We start from the raw sequence: 26854 nt of genomic DNA on the forward strand, positions 1-26854 counted from the left end.
AAAACAATAATTGTTTCAGGTTTTCTTTTAAAAAAGAGAAGCAAAACAAAAACTGGTGGAAAACCACAAAAAAGTGCTTGCTTGATAGCTGAATGATCTTAGTTATAAAGCACAATCTTCATCATGTACCCAAGTCAGAAACAGTTTCAGATTGCAGGACTAATGTCTAAAAAACAGACCCAGCTCTGCTTCAACCTCAATGCCACACTGATGACTATAGGGCTGCTTGCTTGCTTTTCTAAAGGTGATTCTTGTAATCTTCCAGAACCCATTCAAACATGTCCTTTACACCTTTCCATCATTCCAAAGCATGAAAAATGATTTAAATACTAGTTTAAGGTATTTTTCTCTCATTAAAAACACATCAAGAAACAACACAGTCTCACATTTTTGAGTAGTTTATTAAAACCACCCAATTTCTTTCTGGAAAATCCACAAGAGGTTGGTTAGAAGTTGCAAACAAAAATATCTGAGGGTGTTTATAGACTCAAATTTAAGCTGATTCCAAAGGCGCTCAACTGCTTCGTTTATCTTAATCTGAAAAAAAAAAAAAAAAAAAAAAAAAAAAAACTCAGACTATTTACAGGAACTCCAAAAAGTTACAATTGATAAGCATGCATTAGAAATACCTAAAAAATCTTTCAAATTTAGATCAGGATCTTTATTTAAGATGTGATGGAGCGTTTTGAATTATTGAGAACATCCTTCAACAACTACAAGTCTTCAACATAAGTAGATGTCTACAAGCTTGAATCAGAGGAAAACGCTTTTATGCACATTGTAGGATTCCAATTCCTTCATTTGTTCATAGAACATAATGGATGCAGGTCGATTTAATTTGTAGAGGTTTTGAAAGAAGCGTTTGAGTTTGTGTCGAGATTGAAGTTTAAATCAGAAATAAATTTTATTCTTGAAAAAAAAAAGTTTTCTTTTTGCAAATACTTATCATATATTTAAACCCCCCTTTCTTACAGTAAATATCTTCATTTCATTTGTCTTCAACATATATCAGATATTTTTACCCTAAAACGAAAGCATAAAAAAATACTAGGGTTCACTTTCTGAAGATAAAAGAAATATGGAAAGATGGCACAGGCTTTAAAAAAATGTCACATAGATGGTTAAATTAGCGTTTTTTATGCTTATCATTTTCATCATCAGCTTTGACGGAATAAATTTTTCAATTTAAGTAAGAAAACGCTGCGTGTGGGAGCAAAACAGCGCCATCTTGTGGCGAAGAAACGCAGTTTCAGCAAATGTAAATTCACTGCTCAGGCGCTCACATTGAGTCACAAAACAGCCTATTAGTTTCCTAAAACTTTGGTCACATGAGGTTTGTGTTTAAAGAAAAAGCAATACATAAATAATAAAAACTCAGCATTCTCAGAATGGACAGAAATATAGAAAAATAACAGTTTGCATAATAATAATGATGAAAATTTGTTCACTTTAAGCCAATTTTAAAGTATTTTACAACACGTAGACTCCTGGAAAATGGTGATTTCAATTTTCTCTTTTGTAAAAAAAAAATAAACAAATAAAACATTTCAACAATATTTTTTCTTTTCTAGATAAGTTGGTAAAAATGTTCCTACAACCTTAAAACCCACCCGAGAACCTTAAAAAGTAACTGTTTTTGAAGTTTAGGAAAAAAATTATGTTAACAATAAATCAAATTTGCTACTTCAAAGCTGGACAAGTTCTTTTTTTTTCTTATCAGGTTGTTTTAAAATGTTCTGAAAAAGCTATTTTTGGTTAAAAATCCACAAAGTTTACTTGCGCTGTGGGGGGGGGGGGGGGGGGTACATCAGATTAATACAATGTCAGCTCCTCTTCATTGGTTACCTAATTATTTTAGCATTTCGACAGTCTCTTTTCACATGTTTTTTACTTACCTCTCTTAAATCGTGATGCATCCATTCTTTCTTTCTCTTTCCTATCTGGAGATCCCCATGTTTTATGTCTTTTTCTGGTTCTTCATAATATTGGCTGCTTGAGAATGATGACCATCGGTTTCGTCCTGTAAAAGTCAGTCATGTCCACTGTATGAAATCAGAATATTTTTTTCCCCCGGCAGGTATTGGTTAAAAAAAATAACATAAAATAAAAAGTTCCAATCATTTTCTATGACTTTGGTAAAAGATCAATAACAGCTGTACTGTCTCAGTTTAGATAATAAAAGTGTTCAGTGGCCCAATGGAAGAATTTCCTGCCTGAGAATTGAAAGTCCTGAGTTTAAGTCCAGGGCTGAGTCATACCAAAGACTCTAAAAATTGGACCCAATGCCTCCCTGCTTGCCACTCCGCACCACAGGGCCTTTATCATGCAAAATCAACGTTTTGAGCTTTTAAGTGTATTATAATGTTCATTCCTCACCAAAAACAACCCTAAAGTGGCATTTTGATCCATTCACACACTTCTGATCATTCCCCAAAACCTGCACTTTGAGGACCAACCCCTCCTAATTCACGAAAACGAGCAGGTTTTCACATTGTGACGTAGATATGTGAAAACAGGAAGAGTCTGCACTGCCAGCACCGCCCCCAGGCTAACACACACACACACTCACGCGCGCATACACACACACACTTTCTACACTGAGGTATCGGTCATGGTCAAAACGCTTTCATTTTATATGTACATTATGCACATCCATTTTTGGAAAAATTCAGATGTTTGTTTTTGTGGATGAAATGCAGACACTCTATAGGTTGATGTCATAAAAAAGGGGGGCACTCTTTAGTGTGCCAAAGGCAATATATTATCATATTTATGGATACTACTTACCCAAAAAGGCTTAAGAAAAGTAATGACAAAGGCCCTTTAAAGGGTTGGATTAAGGGGTTATACAACCAAATGTTTCCCAAGTGTGGCTCTGTCTGCAGCTCACCGCTGCCCCAGGGGATCAGTCAAATGCGGAGAGAAAATTTCACACACCTAGATGTGCTAGTCGTGCTGCTAAGTCAAAAATTCAGACGTCATTCTGGAAAGCTATGATCAACATTGGTTATCTCAAATAGTACTGCAAACAATTTTTATGGGGCTATTGTTGCTGCACTAAAAGTTGAAAAAAAACTAAAAACACAGAAAAGGACTTTCAAATAGGTATCACATAATCAGATTGAAAAAACTTTGAAAATAAACCCTATTATTTAACACAAAGGATGATAAGTGAAACGCTTCGTGTATTTTGATCTCTAGAATAGAGGGAAAAAAAACAATATACCATCCCACTGTAGAAAACCTGTTTATTAGACAAATTATACACAGAAAGCTTTGCCACTTGTAACAGAGGCTCAAATTTGTTCGGTTTTTGAATAATATGCAACACATACAACAAAATAGGCCTATATTAAATACTGTACATCATAAAGTTTTGAAAATTATCAAGTAAATTCTGTAGTCCTATGTGTGAAATTAAAAATGTTAACAGAAAAAATCAGCAAGTTTGTGCATGCTTTCTTTTTAGTGGACTTGCCCCGTTTTGTTATTTATCCAGCAAATTAAAAAAATAAAAATAAAAAAAAAATAAAAAGGAATGGCAACATGAGAAAAGCAAAACATCAGTTTAGGTGTAGCATGAGCGGGAAGGGGCGGGGCGGGGCGGGGCGGGGAAAAACCGAAGGCAGTAACGTGATTGCTCAAATCAACACTAAAGCTGAACATCATACAGTCTTCTCTTTTCAACAAAAATATCATCAACATGTAAAATATACATTTTTTTATAATGTCTCTTTCATGTATACTAAATAAAATTCTTTTAAATGCATGTGTCCTATACGCCATTCAGTAGCCTAATATAAGAAAAGAATTCCTAAGAATGCTTGTTATAAAACACTGTGGCTTGACTGAGATCTCTACTCACAACATTTTTGCAGTTTTAGTTCTTAAAGATAACAAACTGAAAACTTGCTCTAAGCAACTAACATTATCAATTATTAATACAGTGTTAGTGACAAATGGTTTGGTTTCCATTTTACCCAGTCATCCCTTCATTTCCATACCCCCGACCAGATAATGCATGATGCTCATCTGAATTAGTTGGCACTTTTAAAATAATAATAATAATAAAATGATAGAAATAGTACCCTTAACATAAGTGATATGAAACGTATCTGGGACTCGTAAAAAGGCAGACTCTGGATTCCATCAGAGACATTCTCATGGCGCACCGGACAACCACCGATTCACTGCTCTGAAATGTTTCCGATACGCTGAAATCTTTGAGCTTTAACATGGAGGCTTGGGGGGAGGGGGGGTCAGGTAACTACAGGTGACATGTAAGGCTTGTTCTGACGATGCAGTTGGCGATGGCCTCTCTTTAACATAAAAGCCAACTCCATTCCACAACTTGAACCTGGGAAAAAAAGTGTGACATGACATTTTAACTCAACCTTATTTTCTTCTTCTAATAAAACAACCTGGGCTGTGAGAGCGCCAAAAGGAACCAAATGAAAATAGGAAGTTTGACGTCGTGAAGACAGAACAGAGACTACAGCACTTGTTTAGCAGTTTTTCAAAGTTTGCTTGGAGCAAAAAACAAGTAGACAGCTTAGAACAATGTCTTTTTTTTGTACTTCCTGACCAAAAACACATTCCACGCATTATTTTTTTTCCCCAAACAAAACTCAACAAAATACATATAATAAGCATAAGCTTTTCAGAAGTCTTTAAGCTTGTTTTTTTATTCTTTCAGCTGCTTTTGATATTGTCCATGTTTCCCCTTCTTTGAGAGTCTGATTGAAGAACCTCACCTTCACTTGAAAAGCAGAGAGCACAATACAGGTGAGAGAAAGAAAAGGTAAGATCTACATACAATCACTTACAGGTCTGTGGGCACTGGTACAGTGCAGAGGGAATTGACAAAGAGTTACATGTGCATCAAAAAATGGTGAAACAGTTTCAGGCTGATGCAGCACAAACATCTCAGAAGTAATTTAAGAGTGATGCACCAAAACTGGTGAATCTACAGTGAGAAATTGTTGATCTGTCATGGCGTTTAGCAGTTTTCAAGCCGGTGGAGGCGTCATCGTGTGCTCATCTGCAAAAGTCTCAGGAGGTGTCGTCAGGCCACAATGTGGACACCATCTTGGAGATGAAAGCACATTAAGGACAGCAGATTTTGGGTGAAAAACCATAAAAGAAGAGTGTTTAGACCCCCCCCCCCCCAAATTCAGACAAGCAAAAGAAGAATCCCTTTTTTAGAAGAATGGACACGGGGCGCTTTCTTCTACCCCGTCATTGATTATTAGCGAAATCCCCTGGGAGCTGTTTCATGGCTAAGGTGACGACAAATCCTTTTGTCTGCAGCATCTCTAAAACCTACTTGTAGAAACGAAACCCTCAAAGGGTTTTGAACAGTAAAGTGAAGTTGATCTTTTTTCATTCCATGAACTTGTCCTCAAGTCATAAAAACAAAAACAGTAATGAAAAAAAAAAAAAAAAGAACGTCCCCCTTTCAGAATTATTCTCCCAAACGATCACAAGAACAACAACGTAAATTATCAAGCCCCCTCCCTGCCCCACTCCCCCTTTTTTTCCCCTCCCGTCGGGACCTCGTCAGCAAGATTTGAAGGAGGATCGTGAATGTACCTACAGACCTGTAACTCCTTCGCTTTAGCCAAATAGAAAACTGACACCCTTGGGAAGACCCAAGCAGAAAACAAAAACCAAAGGATTGCTATGTACACATTTTTGTAATTTCCCCTTTTTTAGCCTAACCCCAATGTTTTTGTTTCATCCGTGCAATGACGCTCTAACAAACTCCGCCTCCTCTCTCAACTCTTCTTTCCGAACCAACCATACCAATAGCCACTGCTTATATGGAGGTACCCCTGTCTGGATCATTGCCATATCCAAAGTTGGGTCCTGGACCTGTGGGCTGGTAGGGAATGGAGGACATTGTTTTAATGGGGCTGCGGAAAAAGCCACCATTGGGGGCCCTCTGCCGGAAAGGCCCAACCCCACCAGTCCGGTGGTCCTGCAGGCCGCCTCCACCACCAAATCCAGAGGAGAATCCAGCGGCAGCTTTGGCAGAAAGGCTACGGCTAAGGGTCTGGATCTGCTCGGGGATGAAGGTGGTGGTGGTGATGTGGGTGTTGCGGAAGTCGCTGATCTGCTCGAGTGCCTGCCGGGCAGCAGGGAGCGCATCCATGTCGAGAGGGGTTAAATCTACGGAAGAGGTGGAGAACTGCTTATGGGGGCTTTCATCCTCGGTGCACAAGCTGTTAACCCTGTGGTGTAGGTGCTCCAGGTCGATCTCCTTATCGTCCTGCAAGGTGGGAGGGAATGGGAAGAGAAGAACAGAGGGGAGGAAGAAACCAAAGTAAAAGAGGAGGGGGAAAGGAAACAGTAATGCAAAGATGTGGAATATGGAACAACAAAAAAAGATTGGAAAAAGAAGAAGGATGAGATAAGAGACAATAAAGGGTAAAGATTGATACGAAGGGTTGATGAAAAGATTAACAAGTGGTATAAAAGTTGAATACAGAAAGATCAAGGAAGTGAGGACAGTGGATATAGCAGAGAAAATATATTTGCAGAGATATGAATGAGGTGCAATTGTTTTAAACAGGAGGGATGTCATCGTTCCAACCAGTAAAACAGTTTAAATAAAGGAATGAAATCAATACAGAGCCGTGGACAAGGCAGATGAAAAAATATTAAAGGTAAGACAATTTGCAAAAAAGAAAAAAGATAAAAGGTTTTAGGAGCAAATTAAACATTAAGGTCATGTCATTTGCAATTGAATTGCACACAATAGGAGCAATAAATAAACACAAGATGGGTTGGTGTGAATGTTGATGAGACAGAGAAGTGGGGCGGGGGAATAAGAAAGGGAAAGATGGAGGGAAGAATAGAGAAGCAGACTGAGCTGTGATCAGGATATTGACAAAAAAAAACATTCAAACACTCTACAAGTCTATAAGGGCGTGCAGGTAGTCTGTATTAAACACAAAGAGGGAGTTCAACCTTTTCTTTAGCATTACCACCCAGAGTCTGATATTGATAAACCTAATTTCGAACTTATAACATCTAACAACACTTCATTTGACCTTAATAGTTCTTAGCTGTGTATTGTAAAATGGCCATTTTCCCAAATATTTTTTTGTGGCCATAATTTATTCTTGCAGCCTGTAAAGTTTCATTTATCAAATGCAAAAAGAATAAAAAATAAAAAAAAAACATTGCAGATCATTCAATAAGCTGGAACAAACTTAACATTTCTAAGCACATACATTAAGTTCTAACTTAATTTACAGTAAACATAGAATGTGAGAAATACATCATAAAATCATTTTTGACATATAAGTAGCTTATCCACTAAAGTATGATAACATGGTCAATGCTTTTACTGCACAGGCTAGCGCAGACAGCCGTGCAGGGCAGCTCAGTTTGCAATGAATGAGGGGAGCATATAAGGAAGGGGGGGGGGGGCTCAGGTGAGGGGGTGATGAGAGAAAATATTGGTGAGGGGTTTGTAAATGTTTACTTCTGACTCCAAAGCAGTTGAGGTGTTTTATCTGAAAGAGGAGGGGAACAGGGTGGGGTGTCTCACAGGTAAGGTTTTAATTTGTAGTGAAAGCTGAAAAAGGCTTTTGTGATCACATTTACTGGGGGGGTAAAGACAGATTTACTGACCGTGTCCTTTGGATCTGGGGAGGGGGGGCTCTGGATGGCCTTAGTTTTTGTGCAGCTCACGTGCAGAGGGGACCAGCAGTGGTGCCCCCCTGGTTTACCATCTGAAATGGGGGCAGTGAGAGGAAGGAGAGCACGGAAGGGCACTCGCGGTTGTTGTTGAAAAAAAATAATCAAAAACACATAAAGTGCTTGAAGGAGTAGGGGGGGGGCTTTTAACAGAGGATATTGAAATGAAGGGACGTGAGGAAGAGGAGGTGTTCTGATTGTTTTGCTGGACCAAAGAAAGAACTGGATGTTTAAAAAAACATGTCCAAAACTACATTACACTTTTATGAAAGTTATAAAGATTTAATTCAAACTGATTATTTCCTAAAATGAAACTCAATGTCAGATTTGTCCCTGAAATCAAACACATTTTGGAAAAAATAAATCCATGAATGGATTAGATAGTTTATGATTAATTAAATATATGAAGTTAAGTCTCTGCATAAAAGTAAGAAAATCTCATTGCAAATATCAGCTGCTCAACTCTGCAGTCAAAGCGGAAGCTCCATCTTTTACAAGAAGAAGCAGCGCCCTCCAGTGGCAGAATGCCTTTATTGCACATAACTGGCAGCAATCCATCGAAATAAAGGTTTCTGTCAGATGTGCTTTGCCTACAGATGTGCTATAAAATGGACACCAAAATTTGAAGCCGGCTCCCTGATGTCCATCACTTCATTTTTCTCTCTACAAGCTCTACTAACCAATTCTCTTTTGTATCTTCTATTGTATGAACAACCTTGGTGTAGGAGGTGAGGTGGTGAAGGTGGTCATTCTCATTTTGGGGTTGAGTTCGGAGGGGTTGGTGGGTTCGTAGGAGTGCTGCACAATCAGGGCGCAGGGGATGTCGCAGCATGCTGGGGGCTGGTAATGGGTGGCGGTGGGGGCAGTGGCATTAGCAGTGTTGGGTATCTGGTTCTGGGTCTGACTGCCCAGGGCGAGAGGGTGCTCGTTTGAGCTGTGAGGACATGGATCAGCAGCTTGTCTGGCAGATGGGCCATCTGCTTGCGTCTGCTCGTGACACACAGGTGTGCAGGTGTTTGAGTAGAAGGGGTTGGGAGGAAGGAGACAGACAGGAACAGGTGGCGTGGAGCAAAAATGTGGAGTAATTCATATATATGTTTGAGTGCATGCCAGTTGAGTGAGCAGAAAAAAAAAAGGCAAATCGACCCACAGGCAGACAAAGCAGACAGACAGAGAGGGGATGAGTGACAGACAAGACCGTCGAAAGATGGCGAGGTGGAGGAGAGGAAGCAAATTGGAGAGACAGATGGGTGGGAGGGGGGTGAGCGAGAAGAAAGACATGGCAGTCAGTCAGCACACACTGTTAAGCAAGTGGCTGTGTGTTGTGTCCTCAAAGAGACATTCACACAGTCGTTTTATACCTGGAAAGGGGAGATGTTTAAAAGCCATTTTGTATTGTTCTCTCCCCTTCGCCAGCTACACCCTCAACACAGAGTACTTATCTACAAAATAAAACAAAAAAAAAGGCAACATGAGGAGCTTTGAGCCACAGTGACACAGATCATCGTTGTTGAGTTAGAACGACAAGAATTTCATCACACAAACCCTGAAAGGGTCTGCTTTTGTGCGTACCAAACACACACGACGTCCGTTTGCTCTTGTCGTGCTAAGTCTACATGGACTTCATGAAAAATCAGACATGGTCAAAACCACAGATGCCATCATTATGGAAGAGTTTTGGCAGTGATCACATGTTTCCTGGTCGGGTTCTCTAAGGGATGGCAGGATTTCCACTGGCAGAACTCTTTCATACAAACCATTGGCTGAACATGTATATATATATATATAGGCCAGGAGGTAAAGCAATACAGCCACCCTGTTATGAATGAAATGCGGTTCAGAGGCCTCATCTGGAAATTGCTCATCCGAAGCATTAGGAGCACCTTTATCAATTTTTCAGTGGCTATACAGTAACTGTCATTCCAAGCATATATCTCCCTCCTATCACCCACCCAGTGATTTAGAGGCTTCGGAGCAATGTGTGCTATTGCAAAGAACTAATTTGAAAATAGTAGCATAAATAATATTCTGCAACATTTAAATAAAAAAAACCCACATCAAATAGCAGGAATGACTTACAGGGAGACACTCGTTTATGGATAATAACCTGATCAAATGCGCTCAAATGGATAGAGTCTTTATCGCAGCTTCCCCACATTAGTCATTTCCATGGAAGTGTGTAGTGGTGCTTGTGTATGGGTTAGCCCAATAGTAATCCTCGTAGGCATTTACAGCAACCTTATAGATTATGGTGCCAGCCATTCCACAACACAGAAGCACAGCTCTGCCACGAACACACACTGATGTTATAGAGTCAAAAAGCAGCTAACATAGCATTACACAACATATGAATGGTACAGAATGTGCATGTTTTAGTACTCACATAGAAACAACACAGAGACACAAACACCGCTTTTTTTAAACAGAGTTGTGGGTGTCAGCATGTATCGGCTGCATTACTTTGGTCACACTTTGTGATGGATGAATGGAAGCATAACTTGCAGCAGTGATGTTGGATGGTGAATGACATCCATTTCTATGCTGTGCAGAGAGAGGCTTTCATTCTTGTTTGGGGCTGGTGAGGGGAGGACATGATTGTGAATGGAGAAAAGTCACAAAAGCATATTTGCAGCACACAAAAGAGGGAACGTGAATAAAGAAAAAAAAGGCTTCATGACATGTATATGTGCACGGTATTTTTTTAAAATTTTCTATATAAATGCAAGAGTTGTACGGTGAAAGACGTGGGCCCAAAAAAGCATGGTAATGCGCGTTTGCATGCAAGTGTGAAGGCAAATTTTTATCTTTGTTATTGCAATAATGGACATTTTGGGGAGACAATTTGCTGTACACATCAAAGTATATTGTTGATTCCTATTTTCTAAAAGGATGAACTAGCTAAGAGATACTTGTTCTTCAATACACACATTTTTTTATTTAGTTCTGGCATTCTTGAGGAATCCCTAAAAAGAATTGTAAAAAAATGTCAGCACATTAAAGTGTCTTTCTAGTATGTGTTGTCACATTTTTGATTCACACAGAGAGAAAAAAGGTGACCTGCTTTTGTATGTTATTTCAAGTTTGTAAAAGTGCGCACAGAACCACATGGTTTTGGCTCAGTGTGATGGTCACCACTGGTTTTAGCATTTGATGTGACAAAAATATGGATGAGGTGGAGTTCTTCAAAACTGACAGAGAGCATAGCGACTGGAAGAGTCAATTACAGGCTTTCTGGTTTGCTTCACTTTATCAATTTTAGGAAGCGACTTTAAGCACAACTAGATTTGGTCCAGTGGCCATGACTAAGTCCAAAACTGAAAATGGAGGCAGAGATTTCCCATGTCGATATCTTGCAGCATATGCAATTTATCTAATTAGCTGCTTTGAAGTAGACTTACACTCGCCTTCATCCCTCCGTGGAGTCGGGACGTGCTGCTGTGGTCCCAGCTTGACTCTTATGTTCTGTTCTCAGTGACCATCTTTGCAGCTGGTTACTCATTTGAAACCGTCTTCACAGATGGTAAACTGAGATCAGAGAATGGCATTCCCACAGATTTCGCATACTCCATTAAACAACCACTTTAAGGACAAAATAGACCCATCTCAGCCACATCATCAAAGTTGCAGAGAGCTCTTCCAAAAGTACCTTTTCAGAGATCGTGTTCAAGGGAATAATGTTATCTGACTTTGTGAAAACACTGTCAACATGTATTAATTTAAGTAAAAAACATAAACTCATCTGGTTTGGACTTTAAGAACAGCATCTTTACATCATATCTTAATAAATCTATAGTCATCCTTTGTGTAGAAAGTAAAAACTGAGGTCCTGAAACTTTGGCTAATGACCCTGTGAAGTGACTGCTTGTTGGATTGTTGATTTCAAAAGGTGGCATTTTCTTATGCCGCCCTGCTCATTCCGAAGTGGGAAGGTGTGGTCGGCTCATTGGCTGTTGCTCAGGGCAAACCTTTTTTAAGTAGGCAATTAATATTTCAAAGCTGTAGCAAGCTGGAGGATAAATATCAGCAGAAAAAAAGAAACAATCAGAGCTGACTGAGCCGAATTCTTTCCTCCCCTGGAAGTGCACGTGGTGGTATTCTAATGATGTTGTTCTACAGGCCTGACCTATAAATATGGAAGCATTTTGGTTTTGCTCTTTTGGCCAAGCGCCCTGTTTTGATTTATGACTAAATAAAGCACAAACCCTTTTTAGCAATATAAAAACACGACTTAATATCACTAAGCATGAACATCTCACAATTCCAAAAGTCAAAATGTGGTCAACATTGTGCACATTTTTTGAAATTTGTTAAAACATGGATACTTTGTCCAGCAGCGAAGTGAAAGGTCAACGTTTTTTGATAGTATAAAGTGGTTTGTCGCCCTTTTAAAAAAGATTGTGACCACTTGTTTTCTAAAAGCAAAATGCAGCAATACTTTAGGATTTAAGAGGAAAAATTTGAATAAAAACTTAGAAAAAAGAGAAATTAGACTTTAAAAATGAAAGATTACCCAGAGAAACTAGAGACATAGAAATGTGTGTGCAAAAAAATACGATAGAATAATGTCTGATGCTTGATTCCTCAGTGCTAAAATGATTGGTATTACATCTGATACTACTACTAGTACAACCTCTAATATAGTACTATGACTCTAGCTATTATTATATAACAGTTATAATGTTACGTTTCAGCAGTTTTCTCTCATTAGGGGTTATAGGAAGTGCATTCTGTGAGACTCCTAAATCAATAACAGTGATTTCCCCGTGTCTGACTTCCCCCAAAGCCTTGATGTGCAAAACCTTGAACAAGAACTACAAAGAGAATCAAAGACTTCCACTATTTAAATCCCTGCTGTCCCTGGTATTCACTGACGATGCTCCACTCCTGCGCTCGGTTTGGGGTTGATTCCACCGGTTGCTTTTCCTGGCTAATGAAGATAGCAGGGGGGTGGGTGTGTTTATTTGTGCTGCAGCTGAACCACACTGTGCTTAACATGACTTTGGGCTTGACTAAAGGTTTAGTGTCTTTGTGGCTGCTCAAACGGCAGACATGACTACTGGTCTGAATGACAGATTAAAGCTGCTAAGCGGGCAGGGGGTTGGAGGTAGGGGGTAAATGATGCGTTTATGCATAAAGAGAAAAAAAAAGGCAAGAAGGAGACGCCGTTTACTTTTGAAATTTCTTCTGCTGAGTGGGTTGCAAAAGATATGTTATGGATAATCAAACAACTCCACGTCTAGAAATGATCTTAAGGAAATAGACGCCATTCACAGGTTGCCATGAAAGGCCCTCAGATAACAGTTTCTCTAATTAAGGCACAGGGATGAATCAGTTAAGAACCACGGCATGATTCAGTTACATTCATGAGGCTGTCGCCCCAGTGAGAACTTGGCACAGTAAACACCTGACACGTTTAACTTGATTTTCTATACAAAAGAAAAATGTGAATAGGGGGAAAAAAAGCTCAATTAAATTAGGAAGGAGCACATCAGGCACTAATTAAGCTGCTTTTCAATATGTGTTTTTTTCCACAGCGGGAGTCTGCGTGTGAGATCTGTGCACTTCTGTAATTACTCTGTTTGTAAATTGCTTCTATGGCTACAGAAAGGCAGAAATCCACTCAAAACACCAGGTACACTCACTCATCTCAAGAAGGTGACTTTCTTGAGAAAAAAAAATCTCAAGTTGCAAAGGAAAAGAAAGAGCTAAAACTATGAAAAGAATTATTGACAAAAAGTAGTGCAATTTTGATAGTTTAAGAGCCTGCTTATTTGACTAATTAAAAGAAAAATATGATCATTTATGTGTTTCAATAACAACAATATCATTGACATTATTTGTTTTTATAATAGTTTTCTGTAAAATGCTTCCTGATCTGCCAGGAAACAGATTTTAAAAATATTTTAAAAAATCTTAATTTATTTTTTTTAAAACATTTAATTTAAGTCCAGTATTCACTTATAATCATTATTAAAATAAATATTCATGACGTAGGACTGACATATTTTACTTTTTCCATTGCACCAAAAAATTCATACATTATATTATAATGTGATAAAAATAAAATACACAATATAGAATATATGTGAATTAAAAACATCTCTAATAAATTAAGTCAGAATTTCAGAAAACTTCAGTTGTGACTGACAGCATTGATTGAAAACTAAGAAAAATAAGGATCAGCAGTGGAATAAAGGTTGATGCACCCGTCCTCATTAATTCTCTTAAGCCATTATCCACAAGTTAACCTTGAACGGCTTTTATCAAATAGCTGTCTAAGAAGGAAAAAAACAAACTATTGTTTGAAGCGGAAGTAATTTACCTGATGGGAAAAAATACTTTCTGCAAAAATTAATCTGTGCTGCTTCACGTCCTGGTCTAATTTACCACCGACACATAAATGATTAACTCTAAACCAAAAGTGAAAATATTATTTCACACATAATGAAATTCCTTTCTGTTCATCTCTGGCATGTTTTTTGCATATTAAATTTGCCACACTTTGCTACGATTTCACAGTTTTGATTAAAGTTCATTAACATGAACCGTTTATCCCTCTGCGTTTTGATAAACATAGCAGTGGGCATGGGACGAGGAGGGTTGGTGATGGAAGATAAGCAGACTTAAATCACTGTTTAACCTCTGCGTGAGGCAAAAAAGGAAAAAAAAAATACCTCAGTGGTCACAAACACATCAGTTTGGGCTCTCTATTAACAGAGAAGCAATAAAATAGAGGGCCATTTGGGAAAACAAAACGATCTATTCAACCAAAGTAAAAAAAAAAAAAAATCCCAGACAGCAGGGATCCAACCGAAGGAAGATGCTACCGGAGTCATTTTGATTGCCTGAAATAATATCCCTGCTGAGGTGATCATAAGCACATCGCTTGATTGGATATTTCACATGGCGCTGCTTCTGATTTATAACATGGAGTGTTGCTGTTGTTTTCTGTGGGGGTGGGTGGGGAGGCAGAATTTTATAAGCATCCATGCCCAACACAGCCAGTCGATGTTTCCGTTTCCACCTTCACTGCATTCCAACAGGCCCCTCAGGCAGTTTTTTTATGTTCTGCTTCTAAAGTTAAAAGTTTCCTCAAAAATGATCGACTCCACTTTAGGAGTTGAGCGGTTTATTTCACTATCGATTAATGACACGTGCAGGATTTCAAGCCAATCAATAACTTGTTAATGGCAGCAACTAGGCAAAACAAAATATGTGGATGCAAAATTCTTTCTTAGGTTTTAAGACTTAAGCCGGTTTAAAGCAAATGATCACAAATGAAGGAGGCACCATGAAGCTTCCCTGAGGGTGGAATGGTGTGTGGATAATGGATGCGGTTATCATTATGCACTGCAGATATTTGACATCACTATGAATTGGCAGTATTGTAATGAAGATTGGACAAGGTTGACAGATGAGAGAAAGATCAAGTCTCTTCAATGGGTTCAGTTAAACGTGCGGCTTAATTCACTTCACACTCATCTGCTTTTGGAAGGCGCCGTCTCTTTGGTTAATCATTTTGATAATTTGATGGTAACCGTGACTGCACAAACAATTAGAATGATTGCAAGACAAGAGATCATCTGCAAGTAAGACCTTAATAGGACAGAAAAGCTCACTGTTCCATCACTTGTGAATGGTCTCTTGTATGATTTCCAAATCTCTTTAGTACGGTGGCCCTGACAAATAATGACAAAATAAACATGTTATATTTTAGAGAGAAAAAAAAACACATCTTCAAAAAAAATAAAACAAAATAGAAATTAAACAAAAATAATTTCCAGAAATCAAAATTTAATTTCAAAAAACGAAACACAATAAGAAACAGGAAAAGACTGTATTATGACATTTGAGTCTATTCAATGTCTGCATTCTAATAAAAGTTTTATGATTAGTAGATAACCTTCTGTTAAAATTATGGACAAAGGTCATCATCCAATCAGTGATGTCCCATAGTACCTATCTTTTCTTTGTGATTTCTGGAAAACACTTAATTTTTTTAACGCCAACTGGAAATGGTGGGTACTATGGCACATCACTGATTTAATGAAGACGTTTGTCCATCTTTCAACCAAAAGTTGTTTGGCATGAAGAGATATGCTCAATAATAATCATAAAACTTTTATTATGTATTCATCCAATAAGTGATGCCCCTTACTACCTACCTTTTCCGGTTTCCTATTGTGTTTCGTTTTTTAACATTCCATTCTTATTTCTGAAAATTACGTTTGTTTCATTTTTTTCCGTTTTTTAATTCTTTTTTTGTAAATGTAAATATAATGTTGGTTTTTTGTTATTTGTTTTTATTTTAACTGGTGGGATCTTTATGTGTTTTTGGCTTGAGTTTTTGGCAGGATTTGCCCTTCAGGACCACCGTATTTTAGGGCATAAGGATCAGTAACACCTTCTTTTCAAGCTGCCTGCAGTACATCACTGTCGTGTCTTAACCCTTGTGCTATCTTAGATGACCCCACCCTTACATAGACGTGTTATTCCTACCATGACAAAGTTAGATAAAGGTGGAGAGGATTTCATGTAACCACCAGTGAAGATCAGAAATCATTGAAGAATTAAGGTTCAGCGCACTGTCTGTCCAGGTGACCTAACTCCCAACGTTAACGTGCCTTGGATAGCACAAGTGTTAAATGGAAATTTACTTTAGAAGGAATGGAACTGCAAAAGGAACTTGTTTTTGTACCTCCGATCAAAAGTTGTGTTGTCCAAAAAGTGTGTTCACAATAATTTTTTTGGCTGAAAATCACCCGAACCATCCTAGCAACAAATCAGCCGTTTAAACTATTTCCTCCTTCCCTTGACCTTTCACCCCCTTCCTTCTTAATTGTCCCTTCCTTCTTTTATTGCTTGGTTTTAACAACAGGACCTGCTCCTCCACTCTGTGCAGTGACTCTTCTTCTCACTCATCCCATTTCATTCACCACCATACCTCCTTGGAAGGGACTCTGGATCCCTTCCGCCGCGACCACCAGCTCTCCACCATTGCAATGAGGCAGGAGAGAATCACGCCAGCTGCCAGGACGCAGAAGACGCCAGCGAAGCTGTGGATATCCAGGGCGTTGCCGCGCTGCCGTGTCTGGACTGAACTATACAGGTCACAGGGAGTGTCCTTGGGCCACCACTTGAGCTTTAGTAAATCCATGTCGCCATTCTGCTGGAGTTCTAGGATTCTATAACGATACAGAAATATACAAGAAAAAACTCTTCAGGAACAGATTTAAAGAAGCAATTATCTCCTGACTGAGATCAAACTTCTTTCAGACTGGCCAAACATTTTTATTCATGTTGATTTTTTTATTTGTGAACACAAACACGACATCTGCAGCAATCTAACCCCCCTGAATAAATAATTAAATTAGATTGTTAATTGCTGCCTTTGAGTGATTTTTATTTAATTAAAGTGTCAAACTGATGCGAAGACATTTAAAAGTAGCTGAGGCAAAACATCCCGGAAACCCCCAAGCTGTAGGTGCAGTAACTCCTTCACACCATTTGAGGGCAGTATTAGCAAGTTTATGTGGACCGTGATCTCTTCCAACTATATTGGGCTGTCAAACTCATTATAGCTAACATTAATATGTTTTGCAGCACAGCTCTAATACACTGCCACAATGTCATTATGCAGCCTAGCTCTATCCGCACGATTGATGGCTTCAGAGAGGATACAGCTCAGAGGTTGATGGGGTCCCTCTGTTAGCCTTCAGCTTATTATTTAACTGGGTGGTTCATTTTAGGTTGGAAGAGAGGTGCAGACACACAAAGACAGACAGGCTTACAGATATTTATACAGGGAGATCCAGGATGGAGCGACCGATCATCAAAGAAAGACATAAGTAAGAGGAAAAAAGGCATGTAACCCCCTCAAAGCTCACAGAGAACATGGAAATACTCCTGCGTACTCAGACTAAGCCACCACAGGAACTGTAAGTAAGGGAGTAGGCATACTGTTAGTTGGAGAGTGTTGCTTTTTAGACACTATGAACAACTGTGCTTATCCTTCATGGTAATTTATCCGTACAGGCAGCAAATAGAAATCAGTGAAATCAATCACAGAATGCAAATGAACCCTCCAGCTGATTCATCCAGCCACAATACCCCACTCTGAAGCAACAGCAGTCTTTTGAGGTGCATACCTTTCACTTGCTGTGCTGGTGGATGTTTTGGATTTAAAACTAAAGCTCAGAATAGATCAGATATAGGCAGACCACCCACGAAATGTATTGTGAAGAAAATTATGATTCAAGTCAAATTGATAGCATTAGCACAGTAGCTGTGTCATTCGATATGTTCAGGTTTGGTCAAAAAGATACAAACACTGGAGTAGGGGTTCTGACTTAATTGATTTATTGATTTATATTCTCACGATCTAACCAGATCGATCTGTCCGAGGCAAGTTTTTAATTGAATTGTTCCAAGATGAAATAAACAGATTATAATTTATACTGGAAAATACCATTTGGATTGAGGCGCATATAACATAAAAAAGGGAACAACACACACGTGATGACAGCAAAAAATGATCAATCCATCATTCCAGTCCCAATGTATGGAAATATTTTGAATTTTGCATAAACATGTGACCATCCAATGTTCTATAATGTTTCTAATAAGGTTACATTTGTATTATTTTGATGTGGAAAAACAACTGTGGACTGAACTTTCTGAAACTAAAATGTGAATGGATGCGTCTTTAACTCTTGTTCACTTTTAGACATATTTCATTTAAACTTGATTATCTTTAAGAAATACAAGGAATCCGGAAAACCTCACCTTCACTGTCCAGTACCCTGGTATTTATCTCTGAGTCACACTGGTTGAATTTTTAACTAAAGGTGTCCTGGATTGATTTTAGGTCAGTGAATCGGATCGTTTACAATGAACTACAATCAACTATGAATCGTATCAGCAACCACTAATTATCATATGAATCAAATGGTTGTTAAAATGAACCGCTACAGCACTGTGCCGTTTACAGAGCATATTCTCTTTCAAATTCTCTGCTGATTTTTCTAATAAATAAAAACTAAATTGTGAAAGCATGAGAACGTTGGCACATGTTCACTATTGCTCAACAGATTTTTTTTACAACTGAGTGGTTACGTCAGAACAAATTATTTTGATGCAAAACATGAATGATAGCTCTTTTTATTTGAGTAAAATGCCTGCAGGGATTAAAAGCAAGCACTTCCTCCTTCAGCTGCACGTTAAGGGTTTGACCATAAAATTGAATCTCTGCTTTGTTCTGGCTGGGCTGGATTTATTGTTTTTTTCCTTCCATTATAAATGGAGATTTTATTTATTTTTTCCTAGGTAAGAAAATTCCCACTTACCTTGATGCAGCTGAGAAACGCTTGAGTATTAAAGCACCAAAACCTCAACTTCTTCTCAATTCCAAGATTTTCTTTTCTTTTAGAAAAAGTTGGTGGGTAATAAAGTTTTGTAGTTAATACAAAAGACGTATAAATCCAGCAATGTCTTTGCTAAATGGGTTAGAAGTTACTGTGGATTTCACTTCTTCCAAACATTTTCTTGTGAACACTCACTCATGCAGGGATCTAAAATCCATTGACTTTTTTCCTTTTTTATTTTGTTTTAATTTTTTAAGGGCCTGACTTTTGTGAGCCATGAAATATTAGTTATTTTCACCATCATTTTCCTACCTAGAAGTAAAACGTCTAGATCTTGGAGGTAACGGCTTTTGCTCCTTGTGGGTTCTGTCCATTTCATAACGTCAACGTAGAGCTGGTGTCGGCAGCTTGTCTTCATTTCGAAAACAAACTACATCCTAACTTTTGCAAAGATGGATGTGCATTTTGTGTGTATAAAAGGAAAGCATTTTTGCCGATCTGCGTTAGCTCAGCTGAGAAAGTGTGTGTGTGTGTTGGCCTAAGGGTGGTGCTGGCAGCGCAAACTCTTCCTGGAAGGGGCTGTTCTTAACTTTGTGACATCACAATGTGAGAACCACTCGTTTTCATGGATTGGGACTTGGGAGGGGCTGGTGCTGAGAGCAGAGATGAGTAAATCGATCAAAATACCACTTTTGGGTTCTTTCTAGAGAGGAATTAACATTTTTACACTCAAAAGCTCAAAAAAGTTGATTGTGCATTATAAAGGCGCTTCAATGCTAAGTGTCAAGCAGGGAGGCATTGGGTCCCATTTTTACCCTTTATTTTTTTATTTTTTTTATTTTTTATTATACTTTATTTATCCCACAATGGGAAATTCTTCTCCACATTTGACCCATCCCCTGGGGGAGCGGTGAGATGCAGCTATTTCATCAGAAATACTGGTCTGATGAAGACAAAATGCAAAAGAATGTGGACTCACAACATGTAAATCAGTGTAAGAGTCTCATTTACTTGAGGTCAATAAACGTTGCAAACATGATTATATGTCATACTAACAGTGTCAGCGTAAAGCTTGTAAACTACATCAAATCAGGTTAATTAGATTTTTTTTTTCTAGCCAATTGGTCTGTTGTTGTTCAAGTCATTCTTTAAACTTGTGGAAACTTTGTTTGATTATGTTTTTTAATTGTGACGGTAATGTCCTCTGTAAAGGCAAACCCTTTAATTAAAAAAAGATGACGGATCAAATTTGTTTTCTGCAGTGAAGTCAGTTGTCATTGGCCGCTGAGTGATGACTGTGTTGCTGCCGTATTTGTTCATTAAGAGATGAAATGGTCCAAAGCCATTTATTCATCTAAATAGGGTTTTATGAATGAGACCGTTAGAGTTGATATACATTTTAGGCCCGTCTGACATCTCAGCATCAGATCTGATCCTATTTAAGCTTATTAGAATATTTGTATTCCACTCAGAAGTGACACAACGTTACACGTAGAAGTAAAAAAAAGGTCATATTTAAAATTCTTTTTGCAAAAGATGCAATTGAGATTTTTTTAATCAAAAGAGCATCCAAGATGACATGAGGATTCAAAGTGAAACTAAGACATTTAAATTGGCATCCTTATGGGCACCAATTTAAAAATATCAACGCTTCTCTTTTAAGGGAACACCAACCCCCCCTTAAGGTATAATTTAACGCCAACCACTTATCTGCTTGGCAAGGAATCATATGCAAAAATTCCAAAAGCAGCAGATTGTTGTTAGTGAAAGTACTGTTTATCAAAGTAAAAACAGGATTTTTCCCTCCAGAAATGTTTTGCCTTTCATAATTTCTGACCTTTTTTATGTCTCACCCTGGCAACAGATTCTTCACACACAAAAACAAGCTTGTTCTTTGACAGACTGCATCAGAAGGAGGCAGACTAATGAGACTGAATAAGACTGATCCCACCTATAAAGGATGCCGGCCAATGTTTAGTCAAAATATTTCATCATTTCTTGCCTGGAGTTCAGTCAGTTTTGTAAAGATTTCATGACAAAAGGCATGCCCCATGTTTGAAAGAGCGTTATTATCTCGACTCATGGGTTAACTTTTCTTGCATGTCAGAAATGTCATGTCAAAGGCTTTTCGTCTGGCTCTGCGCAACGTGGTGCTAAGAAGAAGTGACATGCATGTTTTTTTCAAATACTTACAGTAGTGTAGGCAGTAAATGACTTTTTTGTCCAAATTTAACAGACTGTTACAGTTGACATTTGGGGGCAATTACTGTCATCATTATAAGTGACAAGGGTAATTAACATTTTATTGTTGTGTTTCCAAACTGAAAGTGGCAAATACTGTGCATGAAAGCTCCTCCAATGTTTTTGGGGTCATTGCTACTATCTGTGAAAGAAAATATGATAAGACTACAGTCATACGGCTTGCTCTACATCCTTATTGTGGATTATCGGGGCATGACTAAGCCACATTGTGTTAAGTCTCTGAGAAAGGACAGAGCAGACATTGGAGATTCAGGACAGAGTGCTTTCCATTGCACCTCTATTACGACCCTGTCCGCCCATGAAGCTCATCATCTATCATTCTGCACTAATTGGCCCATCAGAGTTAGGCAAAGGCTGCTTCCCCTGATGGGCCCTTGAATCAAAACCCAAAACTGTCAAGAAGCAACACTTGCTCATGTACATTCGATCAGCCTTCATTCACATTTTTCCTTACATATAATGTTAACACCAGCACTGGGATAATGCTAAAACTACCAACATGGTTTGTGCACGATTTTTCCAAGTCGTTAAATGCACAACGTCTTTGCTTTTAAAGGTAAGGAAAACTAACCAGGGAGATGTTTTTAAGCCTCTAAATATGACTAGAATCTTGCTGCCACTTCTGAAAATTACAGATTTCTGAGCAGCACAGATGTTCGGTGTGTCAAGCATCCTCAGAATGATTTCACACATGTAGTTGAACGTTGTGAGGAGAGAAGATCTTTTCTAGCTTGTACTTAGTCTCTTTCACAGTTTCTGGTGTTTATGAAACTGTTTACTTTAAATTTAACCACAAACATTTAAGATTAAGTAGTTGTCAATGCTTGAAATGTCTATTTTAAAATTATTTCTTCTGGTTCAAATTCCAAGTATTCAGGGTTTTCCAATATAAACTACACTACAGATGGCTATTTTTGAATTTTCTGTAGTTTAATCATGTTTATCTTTGATTCTAAACTAAAACTCCACCTATTTAACTGTTTCAGTGTCTAATAACCCGGAAGGAAGCAATCTCAGAGACCGAGACCAAGGCAACATCTATATTTTCATGAAAAATAAAAAGTAGTTCCCATTGTTTTCCATCTACCTCTATCCCATGGCTTACAGGCAGGATTAAAGGCCACTGTGAGTTGCCTGACCAAAACATGGGTTGAGTCAAAGGTTTGCACTAGTTCAAAATCTGTCTCGCTCTTTAATTCGCCTGTCACCTTCCCAACATAGAAACTCATATTTCCCAAAAGAAAAAAAAAGTGAAGCTGAGCACAACACGGAACTGTGCACGCACAACCTGTAAAGTACTACACACGCCATGAAAAACACCATGTTTTCTCACACCTCTCCCCATTTGGGCCAGTGCTATGAATTGTTATGGCAATACAGCATGATGAGAAATTATTTGATTTATTCTAGCGGGTATCTCACTTCATACTCTTTCCAATGGGCAATGTAGTCTGAGAAACATTAAGAAAACACAGATTAGTGCGTAAAAAACAGAATGCAGTGACTTATGTCTGACTGATAAAAGCACAACATTTTTTTCTTTTTTACAAAGGCCTAAAGATATTGCTGTGAGTCATATATTGTACTGACTCCATTATACTTTCTTAAACACTGCCCTTTTACCACAGTGTTTTTCTGTGCTTAGACTCCTGCCCTGATGAATTTATTACACTTGCTTCAATAAGGTCAGGCAGTTTTTAATACCAGGCTCAAATCCACGTCCACCTGAGGCAAAAAAAAAATACAAATTTAAAGACCCACTCAGATGAAAATGTGATTTTAACATGTTTTTTGTGGCTTTTTTCTCATGATGGAGGAATAAAATTAAGCTTAAAATTAAAATTCTGAGTATTTTTTTTTTTCAAATCGTGGGGAAACAGAAGCAGACACCAAATGCAGTTGGAAAAAGCTTACAGCAGTGATGTGGAAGCTACTAAGACAAACCACGAGCTCCCAGTTCTACTTCATTCCAATGCATCCACCAGCATGCAGTTAGATCCATCTACGTCTGTTTTTCCTCGTCTGAGCTGGCATCGGGCTCAAAACTGTACAGCTGGATAGCTCTGATAATGTTAGGATGGAGTTTTGATGAGCTGTAAGCTGACGGGAGAGTAAACAGATGGATGATGGGAAGTGGGGGCGGGGTTGCTCTGTGCTAACAGCCCTGCCCACAATTCAGAGGTGAATTTCTGTTGAACTGATGCCGCTTTGCAGAAACTGTGTCCTAGACAACGACACTGTTTTTTTGGATTTTGGCTAAAAACGACGAAAATCATAATGAAAACGCCACTGTGAAGGTTTTAAAAAAGATGACAAGATGATTGGGGTAGGACTTTAATAAAGCTAGAAGCACTTCTGAAAGAATATGTTAAGAAAAAAAACATTCTTGCCATTAAATCTTTTCACCTCTTTCTCAATGTGTATTTCAGCAAAGTAAAAAAAAAAAAAAAACTTTTTCACATCGTTCTGTGTTTTCCTGCCTCAGTCTCAATATTTTCTAGCATAAATGCGTTGAAAGAAGTTGTGCTTTAAATTGTTCCTTTATATAGCAAATGTTGAAGTATTTTTGTCTTCAGTGATTCATCACTCTATACACTGCTGCCTGAAACTCTAGGAAATGTTTTAAATCTTCAAGGTCTCTTGGTATGTGCATGTTTCTGTTCTGAGCACACACACAGTGTAGGTTTTAGTCAAAACTGTGGGCCCAACTGTGAAGCTGTAATGTTCATACCACTAAAACATGTCTGTAACACGTGCATTATTTGCATTTAGTGTCTGTGACATATAACGGGAGAGGTAAGTGTGTTACAGCTGATATTTATTATTAATGTGTTATTTTAATTTATCTTATTTCAATGTTTTATTGTTTATTGCTTTTTTTTTTACTGTTTCATTCTCTTTTATATTTTTCATTCTCTTTTTTATTTTTTCCGGTGCTTCCTCAGTTGGGACCTCTCCCTCTAGGTCGGCTGCTGTTCAGCCTATGCGGCTCTGGATGGGGACCTGCATCACCTCTTAGCTGTGGTGGAGCGGTCCCCGCCTATGATGCTGCATTTGGCTGGTCATGCAGCTGTTTACAGAGAGGGAGGTTCCAATTATCAGCGTTTTCGTGCTCAGCTTATTTTTTATTTCTCATTTCTAATTGTCTTTCCCCATCAATTAGGGGGTGGGAGATGTGTGAGAAGTGAGGGTGGTATAGGTACGGGGAAGGGGGCCCTATTTTTATTTATTTTTTGTGCTTTTGTATTTTAATCTTCATGCTTGTTTTGGTATTATTTATTTTGTTTTGTTTTAATGTGAAGCACTTTGTGTTATTCTTTCATATGAAAAGTGCTTTATAAATAAAGTTTGATTGATTGATTGATTGAATATAAGATTTGTCCTATAGGCTCTAAGGACTTTTTATGTGTGGCAGCTGCCCTGAGTGTGCATGAGCACCCTTTAGTACCATAACTCTGCTTTATGTACATTGCCTTTTGTAAAAGCACATGAACATAATATGCATGCACGGGCGTGTCATCTCCTGAGTGGGAAACAGCTGGTTTGTTGCATGTGTGTATTAAATACAAGTACATATGTATTTTAGTTACATTGATTTAGACATCAGATGAGGAGAACCATAATAACTGACTTTTACTGGCTTTTAAAAACAAATGAGCAAATGTAGTCCATCTGATGGAAAAAAGGGGGGCGGAAGGCTGCGCTGGTAGTCTGCCTTCATATGTGTGTGTGTGTGTGTGCACTTAGCTACAGCCTCAGTGTCTCTGCAGTGGCCGTTACTGCATGTCGACAAGATGTTGCCATGGCAACTCTGTGGCAGCAGCCTTGATGGAGGGGTGATCACATGTTATTAGTTGGTTCAAACTGGAAAAAAGATCACCAAAGCAATTTGCTTAAAGGACCAAGGGGCAAAAAACTAGAATAAAGAAAGGCGGGCTGTAAGGGAAAATGTTTGAGATTTAAAAAATAAACTTTTTAAAAAAATGAGAGCAATTTCAGATCACAACAAGTATGCAGCTACACTTACACACAAATATGGCTTGCAAACATGAGAAAAGGCAACAGCACATCTTTTCAGATTTTTGAACTATGGTGGTAATTTATTTTACAATTTTTACTTGCTTTTCTTATGAAGATTACAGCTGTTTGTATATTTTGTTTTTGAAGTTAAATCTTCCACTTTCAAATAACTCCACCAACTATGTGCACAAACAAGCTGGACACTGCAAACCTTCAAAATACCTGCTTGCCACAGCTCTTTTATAATGAATTCAGATTTTCTTTGCAAGGGAGTCAACATCTTAGCGTTCTAGGAAAATGCAGTGCTGTTTTGGGTGTGGGCTGATTTTTCCTGACAATAATTCTAACCCATGAATAATTACAAAAACAACTTCCAGGTAACCTTTAAAGTCCAGAGCTGCTTAAAGAATTATTTGTTTAGATACACTCAGATTACTAGTTGCAGAAGTCAATGTGATCTATTTGAATAGATCAATTTCAATTTTTATCTATTGTAAAATAATTCCCAGTGGTCTTTTTATGGTGATTATGTCTTTTTTAGGCAAAAAACAAACAAAAAAAACTTGCCATTTTCTAGGACATATTATGTCTGAAGAGCAGCAGGAGTTCATTGGAAATCTGCCTCTGAGTTGTGGGTGGGACCATTCGTGCGGAGTAAGCCTGTCTCTACTTCCCATAATCTATTTGTTTACACAATCTCCCGCTATCTTACAGCCCCTCACTACCCCTGCCTAACATCATCGGTGTTACAAAAATGGCAAGCACTATTGGAGCAATCCAGCAATTAATTTTTGAGCCAGATTCCACCTCAGATGAGGAAATCAAAGAAGTACATGAATCTAGTCGTCTACATGTGGATGCATCGGAATGGAGCTGAACAGGGAGCTTGTGGCCATTGTAGGTTCTACGGCACATCCACAAGCATTTTCAAACAGCTTCTGATTCACAATGATGTGAATACTCAGAAATGCACTTTTTAGTTTACTTTTCTTTTAAGTCCTCAAAAACAGCAAGTAGGTTTTAAAAACTTTACTTTGCTCTACAGCCATTAATCCCATCGCATTTTTAAGATGGTTTTCAGTTCTTCACACACAGCAATTAAACACCCAGTAAAAGTTAACACTGACTAAACTTTGACCAATCAGGGATTCGGATTTGGTAATGATTTACAGATGGGGTTTCTTTTAATTTATGGAAGTGCCAACCATTTGAAAACTGATTAAGGAGGAGAAATTAATAATTGCAGCTTGTGACCGGCCAGAATTATATGACATCAAGTCTTTCATATGGAGTGAGATTTGCCAGATTTTCCCCGTTTTTGACACTTTGCATCGTCTCTTCTGACTATAGGTGGTAGTGACAGTCCAGTGTGAACATAATTTGCTAAATGTGCATTCAAGAATGCTCTTTTAGCGCATAATTGAACACATGTTACATGCCTAATGTGAACGTAACATGAGTCAACAATTGACCTTAATATAGTAAGCCTTAACTTTTACTAA

At 38.2% G+C, this 26854-nt stretch overlaps 1 protein-coding gene across 3 annotated transcripts in view; it reads right to left on the bottom strand.

The window, feature by feature from the left end:
* Positions 1-3230: 3230 nt before the first annotated feature.
* Positions 3231-26854, bottom strand: part of grid2 (glutamate ionotropic receptor delta type subunit 2) — a 562418-nt gene continuing 538794 nt past the window's right edge. Inside the window, exons 15-17 of one of the 3 annotated variants that reach the window (XM_023958369.1) lie at positions 16652-16892; positions 8423-8694; positions 6066-6271 (exon numbers count right to left, since the gene is read on the bottom strand). In XM_023958369.1, coding sequence (XP_023814137.1) covers positions 6172-6271; positions 8423-8694; positions 16652-16892 — 613 coding nt within the window. In that variant the 3' untranslated portion in view covers positions 6066-6171. Of the gene's footprint in view, positions 6272-8422; positions 8695-9068; positions 9150-16651; positions 16893-26854 lie in introns of all 3 variants that reach the window. The other 2 variants (XR_002873852.1, XM_023958368.1) reach the window with 2 other exon arrangements.

Source organism: Oryzias latipes, chromosome 9, assembly GCF_002234675.1.
Source record: "Oryzias latipes chromosome 9, ASM223467v1".
NCBI classification, from domain to species: Eukaryota; Metazoa; Chordata; class Actinopteri; order Beloniformes; family Adrianichthyidae; genus Oryzias; species Oryzias latipes.